Source organism: Balaenoptera acutorostrata, chromosome 19 (genome assembly GCF_949987535.1).
Source record: "Balaenoptera acutorostrata chromosome 19, mBalAcu1.1, whole genome shotgun sequence".
Classification (NCBI taxonomy): Eukaryota; Metazoa; Chordata; class Mammalia; order Artiodactyla; family Balaenopteridae; genus Balaenoptera; species Balaenoptera acutorostrata.
Window position 1 is genome coordinate 65,564,930 of NC_080082.1, and position 19,134 is coordinate 65,584,063.

The window sequence follows — 19,134 nt, forward strand, 5'->3', positions numbered from 1 at the left end:
TTAGGGGGAATTCATGGATTTTCTTGAAAAAAATTAACAACATAGGGCTTCCCTGGTGGCGCAGTGGTTGGGAGTCTGCCTGCCGATGCAGGGGATACGGGTTTGAGCCCTGGTCTGGGAAGATCCCACATGCCATGGAGCAACTACGCCTGTGAGCCACAACTACTGAGCCTGCGCGTCCGTCTGGAGCCTGTGCTCTGCAACGAGAGGCCCCGATAGTAAGAGGCCCGCACATCGCGATGAAGAGTGGCCCCCGCTTGCCACAACTAGAGAAAGCCCTCGCACAGAAACGAAGACCCAACACAGCCAAAAATAAATAATAAATAAATTTTTAAAAAAACCAACATATATGAAACTGATTCTTAATACACTGGACATCAAGCAAATAACAATGACCTATGAAAGAGGGCAAACGATGTGAACCACGTGGCCGTCCCAGCTTACTATGAAAAGAAATTCCCAGGCCCTAATACAAAAATGCTGAGTCCAGTCAGACCCCAAAAGTCACCCTGAGTTGAGACAAAACTTAGAATCTGGGCCTGCTAAGGTGTCTGGAGTCCAACAGAACACAGTACAGGAGAGAGAAAACTTCAGAAACATACAGAGGGTCATCCTCAAGTATGACCTCATGTACATTAGTACATCCTCATGTACTAATCTGTACATGCAGGCAGGAAATATCCAGAGGCTGGGTAAAGAAACACCCAAAAGGATTCAATGAAACAATTTCCAAGGCTAATGTAGAGAATGGAATAGCACCTGTTCTAAAAAGCTTAAATGGGAATCCTTATGAAGCATGAGGTAGAGAATACAGAATGATTGTGTCTCAGTAGGGGGAGAGAAATTAGCCTTAAAATGAATGCTGCAGTAATTCAACCTAAAAATGTTTGGAATCAAGATCCCAAAAGATCATATTGCTTCCACGGAACTTAAACAATACCAAGAATATCTACTGAAATGGAAGTATTTTCAGTACCCAAAAAGGCAAAATTGAGTGTTCAATCAAAACTACACAATGTTAACAGTATCTGACAAGACAGATTTTAGGGCAAAGAATATTACTGTAGATAAAGAGGACCCTTTCTTAATGATAAAAGAGATCTACTCATTAAGTGGACATAACAGTAGGAAATGTTTATTCACCTAATAAAAAGACTTCAAAATACACAAAGCAAAACCTGATAGAACTAAACCTGATAGAGAAATAGGCAAATCCATTTTTATATTCAGAGATGTCAACAACCTTATTCAAATAATTGACAGACACTACTCCCCCCCCCCACCAGTAAGGATACAGAAAACTTAGACATTATCAACCGTCTTAACTGAGTTGACATTTGTAGAACTCTCCATCAAACAAGAACACAATATACATTCATTTTAAGCTAACATGAAATACAAGATAACCCATATTCTGGGCCATAAAGAAAATATCAATAAATGTAAATAATTCAAGTCATAAAGTATACACTCTGACTGCAATGAATTAAATTAGAAATCAATTACCAAAAAGATAAGGAAAATCCCAAATAACACACTTCTAAAAAGAACCATGTGTCAAAGAAGAAATTTAACAGGAAACCAGAAAAGATTTTAAATGTAGTTAAAATGAAAATACAACATATCAAATTTTGTGGGAGGCAACTAAAGCAGTTGTTACAGAGTGACTTTTAGAATTTAGCACCTATGTTAGGAAAAAACCCAAAAGTTTCAAATGAAGGATCTCAGGTACTATGTTAAAAAGTAGCAGAAGAACAGAAATGAAATACAATAAAAGCAAAAGGCAATGGTAAAAGTCAAAATGCGGGGAAAAAAAAAAGGAACAGGAAAAAACAGAAAAATCAGTGAAATCAAGTGGTTTCAGAAGATCAATAAAGCTGATAAACTACTGATGAAGAAAAAAAGAGAAATATAGACATTACCAGTGTCGGGAATAAGAGAGGTGGCATCACTACAGATTCTACAGGTACTAAAATAATAAAAGGATAGCTTGAGAAATTTGACTACTTAAATAAACAAACTCTGAGAAAGATACAAACCACCAAAGCTCACTGTAGGGGGGGGGGGAAGATAAATTCTATAAACCTATGTTCACTATGGAAATTAAAATTATAGTTAGAAACTTTCCCACAAAATAGACTCCAGGCCCAAATACTTCACTGGTGAATTCCACCAATTAATAAAGAAATAATGTCAATTCTTCACAAACTCTTCCAGAAAATTGAAGAGCAGGGGACACTTAACCAACTTATTCTGTAAAGCCAGCATTACACTGATAGCAACCAAACCCATGCATTAAAAAAATTAAGAGACTAACATCCCTCATGAGCATAGATGCAAAAATCTTTAAAAAAAAAAAAAAAAAAGAAAACCAGCATATAAAATTCAACAATGCATAAAAGAGTAGTACATCATGACCAAATGGGGTTTACCTGAGAAATGCAAGGTTGGTTTAACTTTTGAAATCAGTCAATACGATTCCTCATTAAAAGACAAAAAAGGTAAAAAAAGAAAAACAACTATGATTGTGATCACCAGTATTCAAGAAACGCTCCCACAAATCCCTACCTCTTTGTATTCTCACTGTTGTGAAGTGAGTCCCCTTGCACCCTGAACCAGGATTAGTCTGTGTTACCCACAGAGTAAGTCAGAAACGATGGCACATCACTTCCAGGTGAAGGTTATGAGCCACAGATACTGTGGCTTCGTTCCCGTGAGTTCTCTCCTGGGTCACCTGCTTTGGAACTATTTCTCTAAAGTGGAATACTTTAAGCAAAAGTATGGATGAAAAAGAATGAATTATTGATACACAGAACACTGATAAATCACAACATAATTATGCAGAGTTTGAAAAGCCATATATATACTAGTACCTTTTAAATTATTCTATACACATACACACACATTTAAAATTCTAGGAAATCCAAACAGATCTAGAATGACAGAAAGCAAGATGAAGTGGTTGCCTGGGAATGGGTGAGGGCGAGAGATATTATAAAAGGAATCAGGAAACTTGGTTTCAAAGGTGCAAACATGTATCGAAACTTATCAAATTATACACTATAAATATGTGCAATTAATTGCAGAAAATGTTTAGATTGCTCAGACTGTAACTGTAGCTGTAAGATTATGAGACACAAATATGAGTCCTGAGAATTTCCATAAACCCTCATACCAAAGTCACAGTGATGGCAACATTTGTGGATACGCCTTTAGAAGAGTTATATTCCCTATAGTTGGCTATAGTCTCCCAACTTCCTATTTATCAGATGTCCTTTTAGGGGAAAGTGACATGTGCCTACCAAATAATAGATTTCAGGGATGTTGGTAGGTCCCAGGGAATCAAACTCTCCTAAAGAGCGCTGGGGAATATGAAGCATTCCCTGGGAACAAGGGACCCAATTCATGCTGCTCCCAGGCACATCAGAAGTTGTCATGACAAATGCCCATTGCTCAAGAAGACCTTGGTCACACAAATCATCTTGGCATACAGGACACATGATTAGGCCTGCAAAGATTGGTATTCTTTCCTAGGAGGCCTTGAGTAGCAATGCAAATTAGGCTGAAACTAGAATAAGAGCTGTTCTTTCTTCACCATTCTGCAAATACCACTGAGACACAACAGTTGAACCTCTCACACAAGCTGTTCATTCTTTCAGGCTGGCAGAGCCCAATTCTGTTCTCAACTCAACCCACAAAGTGAACAGAATCCCCAGGATTAAAGGTAGTTAAAAACTAAGGCATTTGTTGCAAAACCAGAAGAATATGAGGCAGACAATTCCCAAGTTAGGTTACTTGGGGGCTGGACAAATCCATCACGAGTGCCACATGAGACCAATAAAGTCTGAAAAATGGAAATCTCTGCAAGCAGCCAGCAGAACAAAGCTTACGTTCTTCTGGCCAAAATTGGGTCACATCCATGCTTAACCAGTAGGGGGGCAGGAAGGAGTGAGGATCTTCAATGGGCTCAGGCTACCAATGATTCCCTCCAGGGAAGGGAGGAAGAGCAAAGATCTTGCCCATCAAAGCACGCTGGGGTGACTTACGCACAATGTGGCACCCTGCTGTTGCATAGACACATGGATTCTTTCAGAGACACTGGCAGCGATATGCTTCCCATCAAAGCACGCTGGGGTGACTTACGCACAATGTGGCACCCTGCTGTTGCATAGACACATGGATTCTTTCAGAGACACTGGCAGCGATATGCTTCTGGCAAGTGTGCAGAGGCCTCTCACAGTGAACAAAGGCATGTTACGAAGTGCAATATTGCTCCAGAAACCTTCCCATATAGCTGGCACACAGAAGAATCTCCTCAGGGTGGGAGTTCAAATGTATGAGACTCATCTTCCAGCTGATGGCTACTCACACAGGCTACTCTCAGAGCTTCTCTCTGGTGTCACCCACTATGGCATATTCCCTGCTATCCTAAGGTGTTTCTCCAGCATGAACTTTCCAATGTCTGATGAGGGAAGCCCTTTGCCTGAAGGCCTTCCCACACTCACTGCACTTATACGGTCTTTCTCCAGTGTGGATTCTATGGTGCTGAACAAGCACATGTTTGTGGCTAAAGGCTTTTCCACACTCACTGCATACATACGGCTTTTCGCCATTGTGAACTCTCTGGTGTGCAATAAGGTCAGAACTTTGGCTGAAGAACTTCCCACATGCAATGCACTCATAAGGCCTTGCCCCAGTATGAACACTCCAGTGCTTAATGAGTCTGTATTTGTGACCAAAGTATTTCCCACATTCGCTGCACTCATAAGGCCTTTCTCCACTATGGATACTCTCATGCTGAACAAGTGTGGATTTGTGACTGTAGGCTTTCCCACATTCACTGCATTTGTAAGGCCTTGCTCCAGTATGGACTCTCTGGTGTACAATAAGGTTAGAGCTATGATTAAAAACTTTCCCACATATGCCACACTCGTAAGGCATTTCTCCAGTGTGGATTCTCTGGTGCTGCACAAGTATGGGTTTGCGGCTGAAGGTTTTCCCACATTCACTGCACTCATAAGGCCTTTCTCCAGTGTGGACTCTCTGGTGCTGAACAAGTGAGTCTTTGCGGCTGAAGGCTTTCCCACATTCATTGCACTTGTAATGCCTTTGTCCACTGTGAAAGGCCTCTGCACACTTGGTGTTACTTTGTGGCTTCCACTTACTAAGAGGGGCATGGTGCTGGCACATGCTTGAGCTAGTGGGGAAGTCCTTACAACCCTCCCCTGTGGTAAAGGGCATGCCCAGTGATTGGACAGAGCAGCCGTTCACAAGAAAGGCCCTACCCTCATCCCCTCTGCATGGTTTCTCTCCACTGTGCTGCTTCTGGCGGTGAAGGTTTGCACTGAACCAGAGTTGTTTCCCACATGCCACACACATGTGTGGTTTTTGCCCAGGGTGTGTTTCCTGGTGCTCAGCCAAGTACAAAACATCGTTCAAGATCGGGCCACATGTCTCACAGGGGTGGGCCTTCTGGGAAGACAGAATCGTCTTAGGAATCGTGACCTGTGACACTCCTTTTACAGAAACGCTCTGCTCAAAATGTATCTCCTCCTCCTCCATTCCATGCGAACAACCTGAAAGCAGACAAATGCTGGTGAAGGACACATTGACACTGGTGGGAAGAGGCAGTCTCATTACAAATGTGTGTCTATCAGAACTAAGATGAAGGTCTGCTATCAGACAAGAGGCCAGAGCTCAAGTTGAGTAAAGGGCTGCTATGCAGTAGTTGCCATCTAAAGGTCACAGGATGGAAGTGGCCTTGATGGGGAGAGGACACAAATGTGGGGAACAACCTAGGAAGAACAGGGTGTCTAATGAAGTCATCCACAAATGGATTTTAGCAAGGCCTTGGCTGCTAGGGAGATGTGCAGAAGGGTGTGTTCCCTGAATAGCTACAATCAAATAGACTAGGTGGTATTTAAGAATTATTTGAGGTGTGTGCACATTTCATGACACATTAAGCATATAAGCCAGTTTTGGAAAGCAGTGGAGAGGAACAGCTGAGATGGGGGCAGAGGTGGGGAACAGTCAAAGGCTAAAAGTCAGAGCATAAAAGATAAGTGTGTAAATGGGAAAGTAAAGATAGGAATGAAGTGTGGCCATTGGCCTTGGCACTCAAACAACTGTGGGCACAGAGAGGTTGGGGAATGATTAGAACCCAGCCCGACATCACACTTTCCCCCAGCTCCCACTCACCAGGGCCACCCCCACTCTGAGCCTCTCTGGTCATGGCTGGAGTCATGTCGGCCCAGTCAGATAGCCAGGGCTCACTGTCCAGCTCCAGTGGGGCAACCCCATGGAACATGGAAGATGCATATCCTAAGGAAAAGACAGGTAAATGGCCAGCACTGGTCTGGGTGACCCGCCCCTCAGAGAAGACAACTAAATACTATAAAAATAACTCTGAAGTAGTGTCTTGCAGGAATAGCCTAGTGGTCCCAACAAGTAGTGACCATATTGGTCCTTGCAATTCCTGACATAGGCAGGCTATTAGAAATGTCAGCCAGAGGAAGGGGGTAGAACCTGGGGCACAGGGGTGGCATGGATCTGGACAGAGGCACCCAGTCAGGGAGAGAACAAACTGGAGATGATCCACTGGGTGACAACAGGACGCTTCATGCCTGCATCCATCCATGTAAGCCTTCAGCACAGCAGGTACTGGGACTGTTCAGAAGTCAGAGGTGCTAGTGCACAAAGCTCACACCTGGCATCCACAGCACCTACCCTAGGGAACGGGGGAGGGAGGTAATGCCTATGGCTCTGACAGAAGAAACAGGGAAGGGGGAGAGCCCAGTCCAGGGCACTGCAGGGGATGTGAGGGCCTTACCCAGTGAGGCCATAAGGGCAAAGTTCTCCAGCATCACTTCGCGGTACAGGAGCCTCTGAGCCTCATCAAGGAGCCCCCACTCCTCCTGGGAGAAGTACACGAACACGTCCTCAAAGTTCACTTTCCCCTGCCACAATGGGGAGAGCCGAGTCTGTGAGTAGCCTCTCTCCTAAGGACCCCCATCTTGCCCCCACAGAGCTCCCTTCAGCATTCCTTCCGACCTACGTCCTCAACTCATTGAAAATACCAGGGCCAGGTGCCACATATGTCTGCTCTCTCCTTAAGGTCCCTTTGATCATGGTTTCCACCCACACCACCAACAGGCAGGTGGGCAGAAAGGCACCATCTAAGCTCTGGGGCTGGCATGTGGGGCCGCACCGCATCCCCACCCATATCCTTCCAGCCAGTTCTCCTGGAGTTGCTAAGACCATGCTTACCAGACAATCAAAGTTGAGCTCATCTTTCTCCCATAAGTCCCCAACACCAGGGACCAAGGGCCATCAGTTCATACTCTTTTTCCACATGCACACCAGTCTTTTGGATCACTCTCAATCTCACAACTCTGGCCCCCCACCCAGTTGTTGGTCACCATCACCTTCCTGGCTCATTAACTGCAATGCTGTTGTGATTGTAGATTCTCCCTTGTAAACCTATGTACACACCATCTTCTGCTTTTTGGATGTCTCCATCCTGAGCCCCTCCACAGGACTTCAGCCCTGTGTCCAGCAGCTCACTTGACACCTCCACTCAGTGTTCTCTGGAACATCTCAGACTCTTCACATGGCCACAAATAAACTCCTGATACCCATGCGGAGTTCCTTCAACCACTAACTTGCCCATCTCAACCGAGGGAGCTTCTACCCTTGTGACTGATAAGGCCTACCACCTTGGGGCTGTCTCTTTCACACATCAGAAAATATGACCCAGTGACTTTTCCCATCTACACAGCCAGCCCTCTGGGCCATCCATTACCACTCACCTGGAATACTGAAGCAGCCTCCTCCCCCGTCTCCTTGTCACTATCCTAATTCCCTCTTCCATCACCACACACAGTCTGGTCTCCACTTGGCATCCAGAGGGAGGCTGTTAAAACCTTGATCAGATTACCTCCCTCCTCTGCTCCACACCCGCCATGGCTACATCACCCTCAGAACAGAGGCCTCGCTTGTCAGCTGGCCATTTCAGGCCTGACTCCTGCCCATCTGCTCTTGATCGCTACCAGATGTGGTGGAGACCTGTAGTTTCTTGAAAACTCCCATCTCAATCTCTCCTTCAATTAGTTGCACATGCTGGTTCCTGTTCCTGAAACAAACTTCCACACCTTATTCCAGTGGTCACCAGAAAACGGGAACCCTTGCATGTAACCCCTGGTCTAGACTCAGAACCCTGGGCTTCTCAGACTCAAGAGCTGGGAGAGTACAAGTAAAGTGTTCGGGACTTCCCTGGTGGTGCAGTGGTTAAGAATCCGCCTGCCAATGCAGGGGACATGGGTCTGAGCCCTGGTCCGGGAAGATCCCACATGCCATAGAGCAACTAAGCCCACGCGCCACAACAATTGAGGCTGCGCTCTAGAGCCCGCGAGCCACAACTACTGAGCCCGCGCACCACAACTACCTAAGCCCGCATGCCTAGAGCCTGTGCTCTGCAACGAGAAGCCACTGCAGTGAGAAACCTGCGCGCCGCAACCAAGAGTAGCCCCCGCTCGCAGCAACTAGAAAAAGCCCGCGCACAGTAACGAAGACCCAACGCAGCCAAAAATAAATAAATAAATAAATTTATTTTAAAAATGTAGGGGCTTCCCTGGTGGCGCAGTGGTTGAGAATCTGCCTGCCAATGCAAGGGACACGGGTTCGAGCCTTGGTCTGGGAAGATCCCACATGCCGCGGAGCAACTGGGCCCGTGAGCCACAACTACTGAGCCTGCGCGTCTGGAGCCTCTGCTCCGCAACAAGAGAGGCCGCGATAGTGAGAGGCCCGCGCACCGCGATGAAGAGTGGCCCCCACTCGCCGCAACTGGAGAAAGCCCTCACACAGAAACGAAGACCCAACACAGCCAAAAATAAAAATAGTAAAAAAAAAAAAAAAAAATGTAAAGTTTTCTGTGACACCACAATCCTGAAGCCCTCATGGGTGGGGGTGGAATCGATGAGAGCCTGGACATCCTCCCCTCACCTGTATAAAGCCCATAATTACTACTGAGATCAGGGGAACCTGTGGGAAGAGGGAGACTATGAGAGACAAGCAACCACGAAAGAGGCCCAAGGGCTCAGGCCTATCTTCTACTCCTGCCCTGCCACAGACCTGGGGCTGTCTATCCTCTGAGCCTCAGTCCTCAGGGCCACATACCAGCTGTATTGCCTTGGACTATGTCTCAACCTTTCTGGGGCCCACAGTCCGCACCCTCACCTCAAGTCTGTACACACCTGGGCAGTCTACGAAATACTTTTTAAACCATCAGATATTGTCTCTCTGTTCAGAACCTTCCGCAGCTCCCATCACCCTGAGAATTGAGGCACAGCTGCTCGGACTCTTGATCTTTTCAGACACCAAAGGCCCCAGGTTTCCCAAATGCTGCGGCTGTGTCGCACCTCCAAGCCTCTGCACATGCGGGCCCCTCGCCTGTAACATCTTTCCACATCCCATCATGCTGGCTGTCAGAAATGGGACCCGACCAAGAGAGCCCCCACTGTCTGGACACATGGTCCTGAGTTGCAGGGCCCTGAGGCGTCCCTCATTCGAGGCTTCAGGATTCAGAGATGGAGGTCGGGGGAAGGACCGAGGGGTGCAGCACCCACCTGCGCCGGGTCCGTCAGCACGGCGGCTGCCATCGGCACCTGCAGACTGGGGAGGGCGAGGGGGAGGGGAGTAGCTGGAGAGCGACAGGTGCGAGGTCCCGGGCTCCGGCGGCCGGGTCACCTGAGCGGTGCCACTGCCGATCCTCAGGTCCGTCTCTATTTAGGGCAGACAACGCCTCTCGCGTTTTCCCTGTCCTGTCACCTCAGGTGTGACGCCGCGTTCCGGAGACGGACTCCGTGGACTAATCCGAAAGCAAACAAAATGTCCACCCAAGACGGGAAAAGGAAGTCCCGCCCCGGCGTCCTCCGTACGAACGGAAACGCCCCTTTACTGGGCCTTCATTGGCCCAGAGCCGCCAAGGCTCCTAGGTAATGTAGTTCCCACAGCACCAACGATGGAGTGGGACCCTCGCGCCACCTCCAGGTCAAAGGCGGAGCCATCTAGCTAGCGGCGCCTAGAAATTGCATCTTTTAGTTTGAGGATTAGGCGGAGCGTTGCTTCGTCTTAAAGGAGACGCACCCATATTTCCGGTGAGTGTAGTCTGTAACACATAACAAAAATGTTCAGAAACATATTATTTGGGGCTTCTTTACATAGAGAATGCTCAACAGAAAAATTAAATGCACACACCATATACTAATGTCGCTCAGACCTCCATAGCTGGAAGCTAATAAATAGTATTTGTTATCAAATATACACAACGTAGTGCGAAGTGCTTGGGTTAGTTGTGTGGGCCTCAGCATTTAGAATCAGGAACAAGAGCAGAGACTCCGGACACGGGCACCACGTTGTGTAAGTGCAATAGGGATGTGGGACACTGATGAACAGGTGGACAATGCTGGTGTCTCTGGTTACCTCAGAAAATATTTCTCCTGCCTTTATAATCAGAGATTGTGTCTAACCCAGTGAGTAATACTTTTTACAAGAAATGCCACCGAGCCCACGCTCGTTCTGCTCGCCTCACGACAGGCCAATAAATTGGGAGACGAGCTGTTGGAGCAAGGAATAACTTTAATCGGAAAGCGAGCAGACCCAGAATAAGGCAGACTGGTGTCTCAAAAAATCCATCTTCCCTCAGTCCGGATTCCGGCTCCTTTTATAAAAGAGGGGGAGGGGCCCACTGCGGTGCTGACCAATGGCTGAGGGGGTCTGCTATAGCTAGCGCCTGCCCCGCCCCTATTACAGAAATATTTCTCACTCTGTATACACAGACGTATTCAATTCCTTTTAGGTATCTTACAAAGATCTGAAAAGAAAAGTGACGGAAGAAATGTTCACTTCTTAAGGTATGGGGAAGTCATACTGGCTTATATATAATTTAACTTCAACTTCAGGCTAACCAAAACAGCCTGTTTGTGGCCTAATATGCACTGTACATCTGCTTTAATTATTAAAGAAAAAGGCACATTGACCAGAAGTAAGGAATGTCCATTTTAAAGATAAAGATTAAAGGCCTCCCTTCCAGGGATGCCAATGCTAGTACTCCTTTGATCATAAGACTTTCTTCCCAGGTGGCAAAGCCATACAGAGTTGTGTATGTGCTGATCTGTTTTTGTTTTTTTGAAACGTTGAAGGAGTGTATCCCTGACTTGTTTGATGTTCCTTGTTATAACAAGATATAAAACTGTGCTCAAAACCATGCTTCTCTAGAGCAGTTCCTCAGAGTAATCTGAGAAGCTGTCTCCTGGGCTATAGTCCTCAGTTTGGATCAAAAAAACCTCTTTTCTATTCCCATTGTAGATTGTTTATTGATTATTTCCCATCGACAAAGGTAATTTACGAAATGTCATTTGTCAATTAGAAGGACAATAAGAATTGTTTCTGTGCAGAAGAAATAACTACCATACTAAATTTCTATACACAGGAAAAATGCCTTTTAAGAAAGTGTGATGTAAGACTATTTGAGGATAAAAATGACGACTGTAATGGAAAACAAACCTACAGAAAATAAAATTCTAAACAGAATTTTCTAAACTGAAAATAATATTCAAGTACAAAGAAGGCTGATCCAGACGAAAAGTCTGCAATGAGAGTTGGAATGAGGATTGAGAGAAGTGTGCATCTTTTGATTAAAATAACTGCTCGTTATCTGTGTAAAACATGAATATGTCTCCTTATAGAGTTAAAGTGATGGAATTCCATGCATAACCTCAGAACATATACATTGAGAGGAGGCTAGTTGCTTAATGTTCTAAATCCCTTATATTTCCAAGCAGGAATAAATGTATTTCTAACCCTATACTCTAATGTATTAAATAAGCTTTTGCAATTTTTAGCTTAAATATAATAAATACAACGAGAATATACTTTTCAAACTAGAAGAGGAAAAATTTGGAATATAAATGATCAATAGAATGGTAAAAACAATAGTAAAAGAAATGGAACTAGTCCTATGAGGTGGATTTGTCACCTAGGTTAATATGAGGAAACTGAGGCAGCAAAGGGTCAATGACTTACTCTCAGCTATGGCTGTTAAGTAGCACATCTGGGAATGGAGTCCACAGAGCCACAGCTTTAACCACTGCCCAACACAGCCTCCAATCCAATGTCATCTATCTGGCCCCTTCTATGCTGGAGAAATGAGGTCATGGAAAATTCAACTGCCCAGGTAACTGACATGACAGGGATAAGTCTTGCCTTTTCTTTGTCCCAGAAATATTAGCCTTCAGCTTTATTTATTCCCTAAACATGTTTTTCCTGGGCACTGACCAAGAAACCAGAACAGGAAAAGCCCTGCCAGCCCACAGATACAGAGTGTTTGAGGGGGGTAACTCTCATTGCCTGAGCCTTGCTCTGTCATCACAACCATCCACATGTCCTGTCACATCTGCTTCCCAACACCTCCAACTCCACCCCCGTGGGCCGGTCTACCAACAGTACATTTCTGGACTACAAAACAGCCTCCACCCTGTATCAGCATTAGTTCTTGCTCTACCTCAGCTCATGCTCCACACATCAGACAGACGGTGATTTCAAAACAAATCAGGTTATATTTGGCAAATTTGAGTGGACCAAAAGTACACCGGTGTGGGACTTCCCTGGTAGTCTAGTTGTTAAGACTCTGCACTTCCAGTGCAGGGGGCGTGGGTTCCACCCCAGGTTGGGGACCTAAGATCCCACATGCTGCGTGGTGCGTCCAAAAAATTTTTTTTTAAAAGCAAAAAAAAAATAAATAAATAAACAAAAAAGCACATCGGTGGCCAAAGGGGCAAAGGTCTCAGTCTTCCCTGTTACCTAGCCTCCAAAATTTAGCTTTGGGGTTAGTAACACACTTCCCATTATCAGTTAGCATTGATCATTCACAACCTTGCCCTGTCTGTGGTCAGCCTCATTGTAAATATATGTGGTGACAAAATCCAGGAGAGGCATAGCAGCTTCCTGAAGTCCCACACAGCAAACCTGAGGTAGACTCAGACACATAGCCCATGCTCTCTGCTCTAGTCCTCTCCTGCAGGTGAGTGGAGGCCTCTTTCTTCTTTATGGAGTAAACAAAATATTGACAGCTTTCAGGAATGGAGTTGTGGATTTCATCCAGAAGGAGTAACAGCTGTGGAGTCCTACTGATTACTCTTATAGCCCAGAGTCTGGCGAAAGTATTCAAAGTATCCAATCCTAGCCTTACTCGGTGTACCTACTCAGCCTCACCCAGCCCTTTCCATGACAACTCCAATAAAGGCTCTGGGACATGCTTTCCCCCTCCCCCTTCTGCCCCATGATCCACCTTGGTGCTTCCCCATGTGGCCCTGCATGGCATGCCCTGCCTCCTGTTTCTAGGGATCTGTGTGTAATCTTCCTTCATGAAAATTATTTGTGTCTGTCTGTGTTACCATACCTGATTAAAACAAATCCGAGGTACATTTTCAGACAGTAGATAATCATTTTACCTAAACTAAATGATTAAATAGTCTGTTCTTTCCTCATTAATCAAGTTATTTCAAATTCCACACCCATTTGAAGCTGTTTTAGTCTGTTGAGATCATCCATTTATCAATTCCTGTGACAAAATTAAACTGTTTCAGCCTCACACCACACTTTGTGGAGAGAGTCCTCCTCACCGCTGACTAACCATGAACACCCAGATCTAGAAGAATTCTTCTGCCGAGATGGAGGCCGCTGTCAGCCGCCTGATCAACCCGCACCTGCAGGCCTCGTCCACTTACCTCTCCCTGAGCTTCTACTCTGAAGCTGACGAGGTGGCTCTGGAGGGTGTGGGCTGCTTCTTCCGGGAGTTGGCTGAGTAGAAGCGCGAAGGCGCCCAGCTTCTCTTGAAGATGTGGAAGCAGTGGGGCAGCTGCACCCTGGTCCAGGATGGGCAGAAGCTGTCCCCGAACGAGCGGAGCACCAGCGTGGACCCATGGAGGCCACCATAGCCCTGGAGAAGAGCCTGAACCAGGCCCTCTTGGATCTGCATGCCTTGGGTTCTGCGAGCCGCAGACGCCCAGCTCTGTGAGTTCCTGGAGAGCCGCTTCCTGGAGGAGGAGACGAAGCTCCTCAAGAAGATGGGCGACCGTCTGACCAACCTGCGCAGGCTGGCTGGCCCCCAGGCCGGGCTGGGTGAGTGTCTCTTCCAAACGCTCTCCTGCGAGCGCGACTAGGAGCCTCCGGAGCCCAGCGGCCTCTGCGGGACCCCTCTGTCTCCACCCTCCTCAAGATCTCTGCCCGAGCCTCTTCCTTCAGCCAGGAGGCAACTTTTTAGCCACCCTGAAACCTTCACCTGAGCCGTGGTGCCAAATAGAAACAAAGAATGTTCTTTTGCAGAGGGGAAAAAAGCTAGGCTGTGATTAAAAAAACAAAAAAGTATCTGAATAGTATGAATGATTTGTAGTCTGTTTAATTCTCAAGATTGTCTAAAGAAATGGGTCCTAACTTTTGGGTACCAACTGGGTACATTGAGTATCTGATAAACTATGTTTTCTGTCAAGAAGAATAAATACACCTATTCTGAAGATGTTGTATAGGGGATTACCTGGTGGTCCAGTGGTTAGGAGTCTGCGCTTTCACTGCCCTGGGCCCAGGTTCAATCCCTGGTCCGAGAGCTAAGATCCCACAAGCAGCGGTGCAGCCAAAAAGAAAAAAAAATGTTGCACAGAATTTTAGGCTTTTCATGACTTCTCTGGAGTCATTCTGGGTACTGGATTCAACTCTGGTTTTCTAAAATGTAACTGTGGTTTTGCTGAGCAGAGAGCTGAGTACCTTGACCGGATCATATTGTGTTCGTCCCTCAACCCCCAAACTCATGATAAAATTGCTTTTCCTGATTTTCAAGTTGGTGTGATGCCATCTGCATATATTGAAGAAAGCCCTGAGAAGTTCATCTCTGAGTCTCCCATTAGGTTGCTACTGAGAACATTGATTATTACATCATACACTGACCTCTTTATGAAGCCTCTTGAGAAATTTCTTTCTGGTCCTAATATTAGGAATAATAGTGCTTCGCTTGGGAAATTGGGTGTTTTTGTTTTATGGACACTGTAAATGATGTAACTAATTAAGTTTCCTCTTCTGACTGCCTGCTAAAAAGCTTAGAGCCAAATTTGTGGTCCACCCAGAGTAAACGAGTAGAATCGTATAAACATTTTGTACATGTTTTATTACTGGTTCTTCTGTTACTAATTCCTTGGTGTATTTTGTGGATTCTTTTAAGCCACCTTAAACAATTCCTGGAACAAGGTTGTGTATAAACAGATAAAGTAAACTTTAAAAATGCAAAAAATAGGGACTTCCCTGGTGGTGCAGTGGTTAAGAATACGCCTGCCAATGCAGGGGACACAGTTCGAGCCCTGGTCCAGGAAGATCCCACATGCTGCGGAGCAACTAAGCCCGTGTGCCACAACTACTGAGCCTGCGTTCTGGAGCCTGCAAACCACAACTACTGAGCCCGCGTGCCACAACTACTGAAGCCCTCGTGCCTAGAACCTGTGCTCCACAACAAGAGAAGCCACCGCAATGAGAAGCCCGCGCACCGCAAAGAAGAGTAACCCTCACTCGCCGCAACTAGAGAAAGCCCGCGCACAGCAACGAAGACCCAAAAGCAGCCAAAAATAAATTTAAAAAAATAATTTTTTTAAATGCAAAAAAATAAAAATAAACAAACTGTCTACCTAGCTTTTTTTATTTTAAAAACTGTCATACATTCAGTGGGATGTTCATATGAGATGTACAAATTGTTTTTTTCTTTTACAAAGACCACACCTATAAAACTCACCTCGTGTATATAATTTTTTTTAGGCATCCCCTGTCCCTTGTTACCTTTACATGATCCTCTAGGCCCCTAGAGCTCACCTGACATTTTCTTTTTTTTAATTTTTTGGCCACACCGCATGGCATGTGGGATCTTAGTTCCCCAACCAGGATCTAACCTGCAACCCCTGCAGTGGAAGCATGGAGTCTTCACCACTGGACCGCCAAGGAAGTCCCCACACCTGACATTTTGATAATCATTCTTTTGATGTCTTTATAGTTTTACTGCTTATCTATATTTCCCTAAATGATAGACTGTCTTTTATTGCCAAATTCTGAATTTTCCATAGATTGTATCATAGTGTATGCATTTTTCTGACTAGATTCTGTAACATGTTTGTTAGATTTATCCACAGAGGTTCATGGTATGGTGGTCAGCTCATGTCCACAGCTCATCAGTAATTGATAGGGTGAATAATCCAGAATCTACTCTTCCAAGATGTGATTTCAAGAAAATTATACATATCTTCTGTGCTTGGCTTAATAGGGGAGTTTCTCTGCACCTCATCTCACACTTGTCGGTGGGACTATCTCTCCTGATTCTCCTCCCTCCCATGTACATGCCACATTGTGGCCTGATCTAAATAACTAATGTAACTTGGGTTTCTATCATCCTATGTTCTTAACTCCAATATTGACTTCTTTTGTGATGTGTGTGATTTCTGATGTGATGTGTGTATAAAGTATACAATTGGAAGGAGCCTTTTGAGGTATGGGTGTCAGTTCCATCAAGCATGAAATAAAGCCTTGTCTGGAGGCTGACTCCATGTCTTAGGAGCCTTCACTTTTTTTTTTTTTTTGAGGCTTCACTTTCAGTCATTGCTGTAACTGAGCCACGACTGATCCATGCATGCTGATAAGAAGAGGCAGATATTTTGGGGATCTCCTGCCAAGCTGACCTGAGGTGACACAGCTGGCATTAGAAAGTCTCCCCCTCCCAAAATGAATATCTGGTCTTGGAGATAATGTGCTATCAATATGGGTGAGCTGGGACTGTCAGTTTGACACACCATCTCTTTGTGAGGATCCACTCACCAAGGTATTGGCCACAGAAGGCTTTGCCTGAGTGGACAATTTTCACCTCATCATTGGCGACCCAGGGGTAATCTGAATGCCTCCTTGAGGAGACTGGTCTTGAAACTGAACAGACCTATATAGAGCCCTTCCCAGTGACCGAACCCCTGAGTCCCTGCTTACCGGTGATTAAGAAAAAGATGGTGGCCCATGCACTTATGGTCAATTAATCTATGACAAAGGAGGCAAGAATATATACAATGGAATCAGCTAGTACTGAACACCCCCTTCCAGAAAGTTGCAGGAAGGAGTGAAGTCTTCATCATCTTTTGTCCTCATGAGTCATTTCAAAGCTGTGATGAAGTTGGTCACTGCTCAGTCCACAGATGAAACTTACAGGAGAAAAATGAGGGAAATGAAGATTGACACGAAAGAAGGAGTCAGTGGTAAAGTAGGTGGTAGGAGAACACATAATAAAGTGTTGGCATCTCTTTTATCAACAGCTGCCTGGTGTCAACAATGGTCCAGCATCCTTCCCACCTGCAGGGAGTTAGCTTTGTATCTCGAAATGGTAGGGTAGTGGAACAAAAAGAGTAATAAGGGATGAAGGGGAGAAATCTGGTGGGAGAGGAGTGTTGGCTTATGGGTTTGAGGCTTATTGTCCTGCTTGGACAACAATGCTGAGCCCTTAAGAAGGCAAAGGGCACAGATGAGTTTGGGGTGAAGAAGGAAGGTGAACACTTGGGATCCTCGACTATCTCATCACCTACATCCAGAACTCAGAGTCTTCGCTTCACCACCATTGTTTTTTACATTGGGTGTCCCATTGTCAAAGGAAATTGGTGATGTATAACTGGTTCATTCCAAGGAAACTGCTTTATTGTGGCCCTCAAGATCCTCTTTAAATCCTTAAGGGAAGGAAAGACTGGAGCACCAGCTGTGCAGGAACATTAAAATACAGGCCAATCTACAATAAGGATCGTCTCTAGATGAGAGTCTGGCAGAGTTCTTGACCCTGATTTCCCTCCACCTCCATCTCTGCAGCTCTGTCTGTTACTGAACTCAAGTCCTTGTGCCTGACACTGAGTGAGGCCAAACAATACCAAAACATCGGAGTTTGGAGCAGAGAAAGGCTTATTGCAGGGCGATGCAAGGAGACGGGTGGCTCATGCCTTAAAAACCCCGAACGAAGACCCAACACAGCCAAAAATAAATAAATAAATAAATAATTTTTTTTAAAAAAGAGAGATTAAAAAACAAAAACAAAAACAAAAACCCCGAACTCTCTGAAAGCTGTCAGCAAAGACCTTTTATAGGAAAGGTGAGGGAGGGGCGTGGTTAGTTGTTGCAAACTTCTTGGTATCAGATCCTTTGTTCTTGAGGTCAGGTAACGGTGTTCCTGTAAAACTCCACCAAACAAGATAGGCCTGTATTTCTTATCCTCTGTTCTGACAAGAAAGGGCAAGGTCCCAAGGCACAACTTTGACCCTCTGAGGTCCAGGTCCTGGCTAAGAGAAGGGGGTCCCTGCTCCGGCCAGTTACCCTGTCTGGGGAAGAGGCAGATCTTAGCTGGCGGTGCCCTCAGGGCCAGGTCCACAGACCCTGCCCCGTCGTCATCACTGGGGGAGCAAAGCACCAAGGACCCAACTGGCCCTCGGGCTCCTCAGGCTGCCCAAACGGGGTGGTGGGACGTGTGTGTGCATGTCTGCAGGGTTCTGCAAACCGCGATCCATGCAGACTGCCGCCACCACTAGGTCACGGAGGTGGGGATGAGGGGAGACGTTTGCCGTTGCGTCAAGGCCTGGGCCCCGCCAGTGGGCGGCGGTGGCAAGGGCTCTGGAGCTCTGCAGGACACAGTCCCCAGCCTTCCCCGCCAGGGTCCCCCAGCTCACCCGCCCGCCTAAGGCCAGAGGGCCTGGGGGCGGGGGAGTCCGGGATCCGCCTCTTACCACAGTCTCCGCTGGAGGACCACCACCAGTCATACCGTTAGTCCAGCGGGACCTCTAACCGCCCCGCTCAGGTCTGGCGCTAACAGTCACCCCTAGCGTTCAGGCGGTAACGGTTGCCCGGTAACGGTCGCGCGGTAACGGCGCGTGCAAACAGCGGCGTGCCCACCCCTCCCCTATTACGTGTCCACTTCCTCAAGGTTTGGAGGTGTGTGAACTACATTACCCAGCAGGCGCTGCTCTCCCCGGTGGCTGTGCTCGGCCAAGAAAACAGACATTTCCGCGCGCGTGCGGAACCCGCTGGGCGGGA

The 19,134-nt window shown here is 46.2% G+C and overlaps 1 protein-coding gene across 2 annotated transcripts; it reads right to left on the reverse strand.

The window, feature by feature from the left end:
• Window positions 1-1,070: 1,070 nt before the first annotated feature.
• On the reverse strand, window positions 1,071-9,881 carry LOC103012296 (zinc finger protein 772). 2 transcript variants are annotated; one of them, XM_007175435.2, is made up of 4 exons: window positions 9,624-9,881; window positions 6,830-6,956; window positions 6,199-6,321; window positions 1,071-5,576 (listed from the first exon to the last, which is right to left on the reverse strand). In XM_007175435.2, exons 1-4 carry the CDS (start codon window positions 9,654-9,656, stop codon window positions 4,429-4,431), a joined length of 1,431 nt encoding a protein of 476 aa, XP_007175497.2. In that variant the 5' UTR covers window positions 9,657-9,881; the 3' UTR covers window positions 1,071-4,428. The 2 variants fall into 2 exon arrangements, with proteins under 2 accessions (XP_007175497.2, XP_007175498.2); XM_007175436.2 differs by lacking the exon at window positions 6,199-6,321.
• Between the last annotated feature and the right edge of the window lie 9,253 nt (window positions 9,882-19,134).

Bases quoted from the DNA above. Each gene is read 5' to 3' on its own strand.
- LOC103012296 (XM_007175435.2), bottom strand. From the start codon at position 9,656: ATGGCAGCCGCCGTGCTGACGGACCCGGCGCAG. The intron at 6,322-6,829 runs GTAAGGCCCTCA...TCTTTTCCTTAG, and splicing joins TGCCCTTATGGCCTCACTGG to GATATGCATCTTCCATGTTC. The intron at 5,577-6,198 runs GTGAGTGGGAGC...GTCTGCTTTCAG, and splicing joins TCAGAGTGGGGGTGGCCCTG to GTTGTTCGCATGGAATGGAG.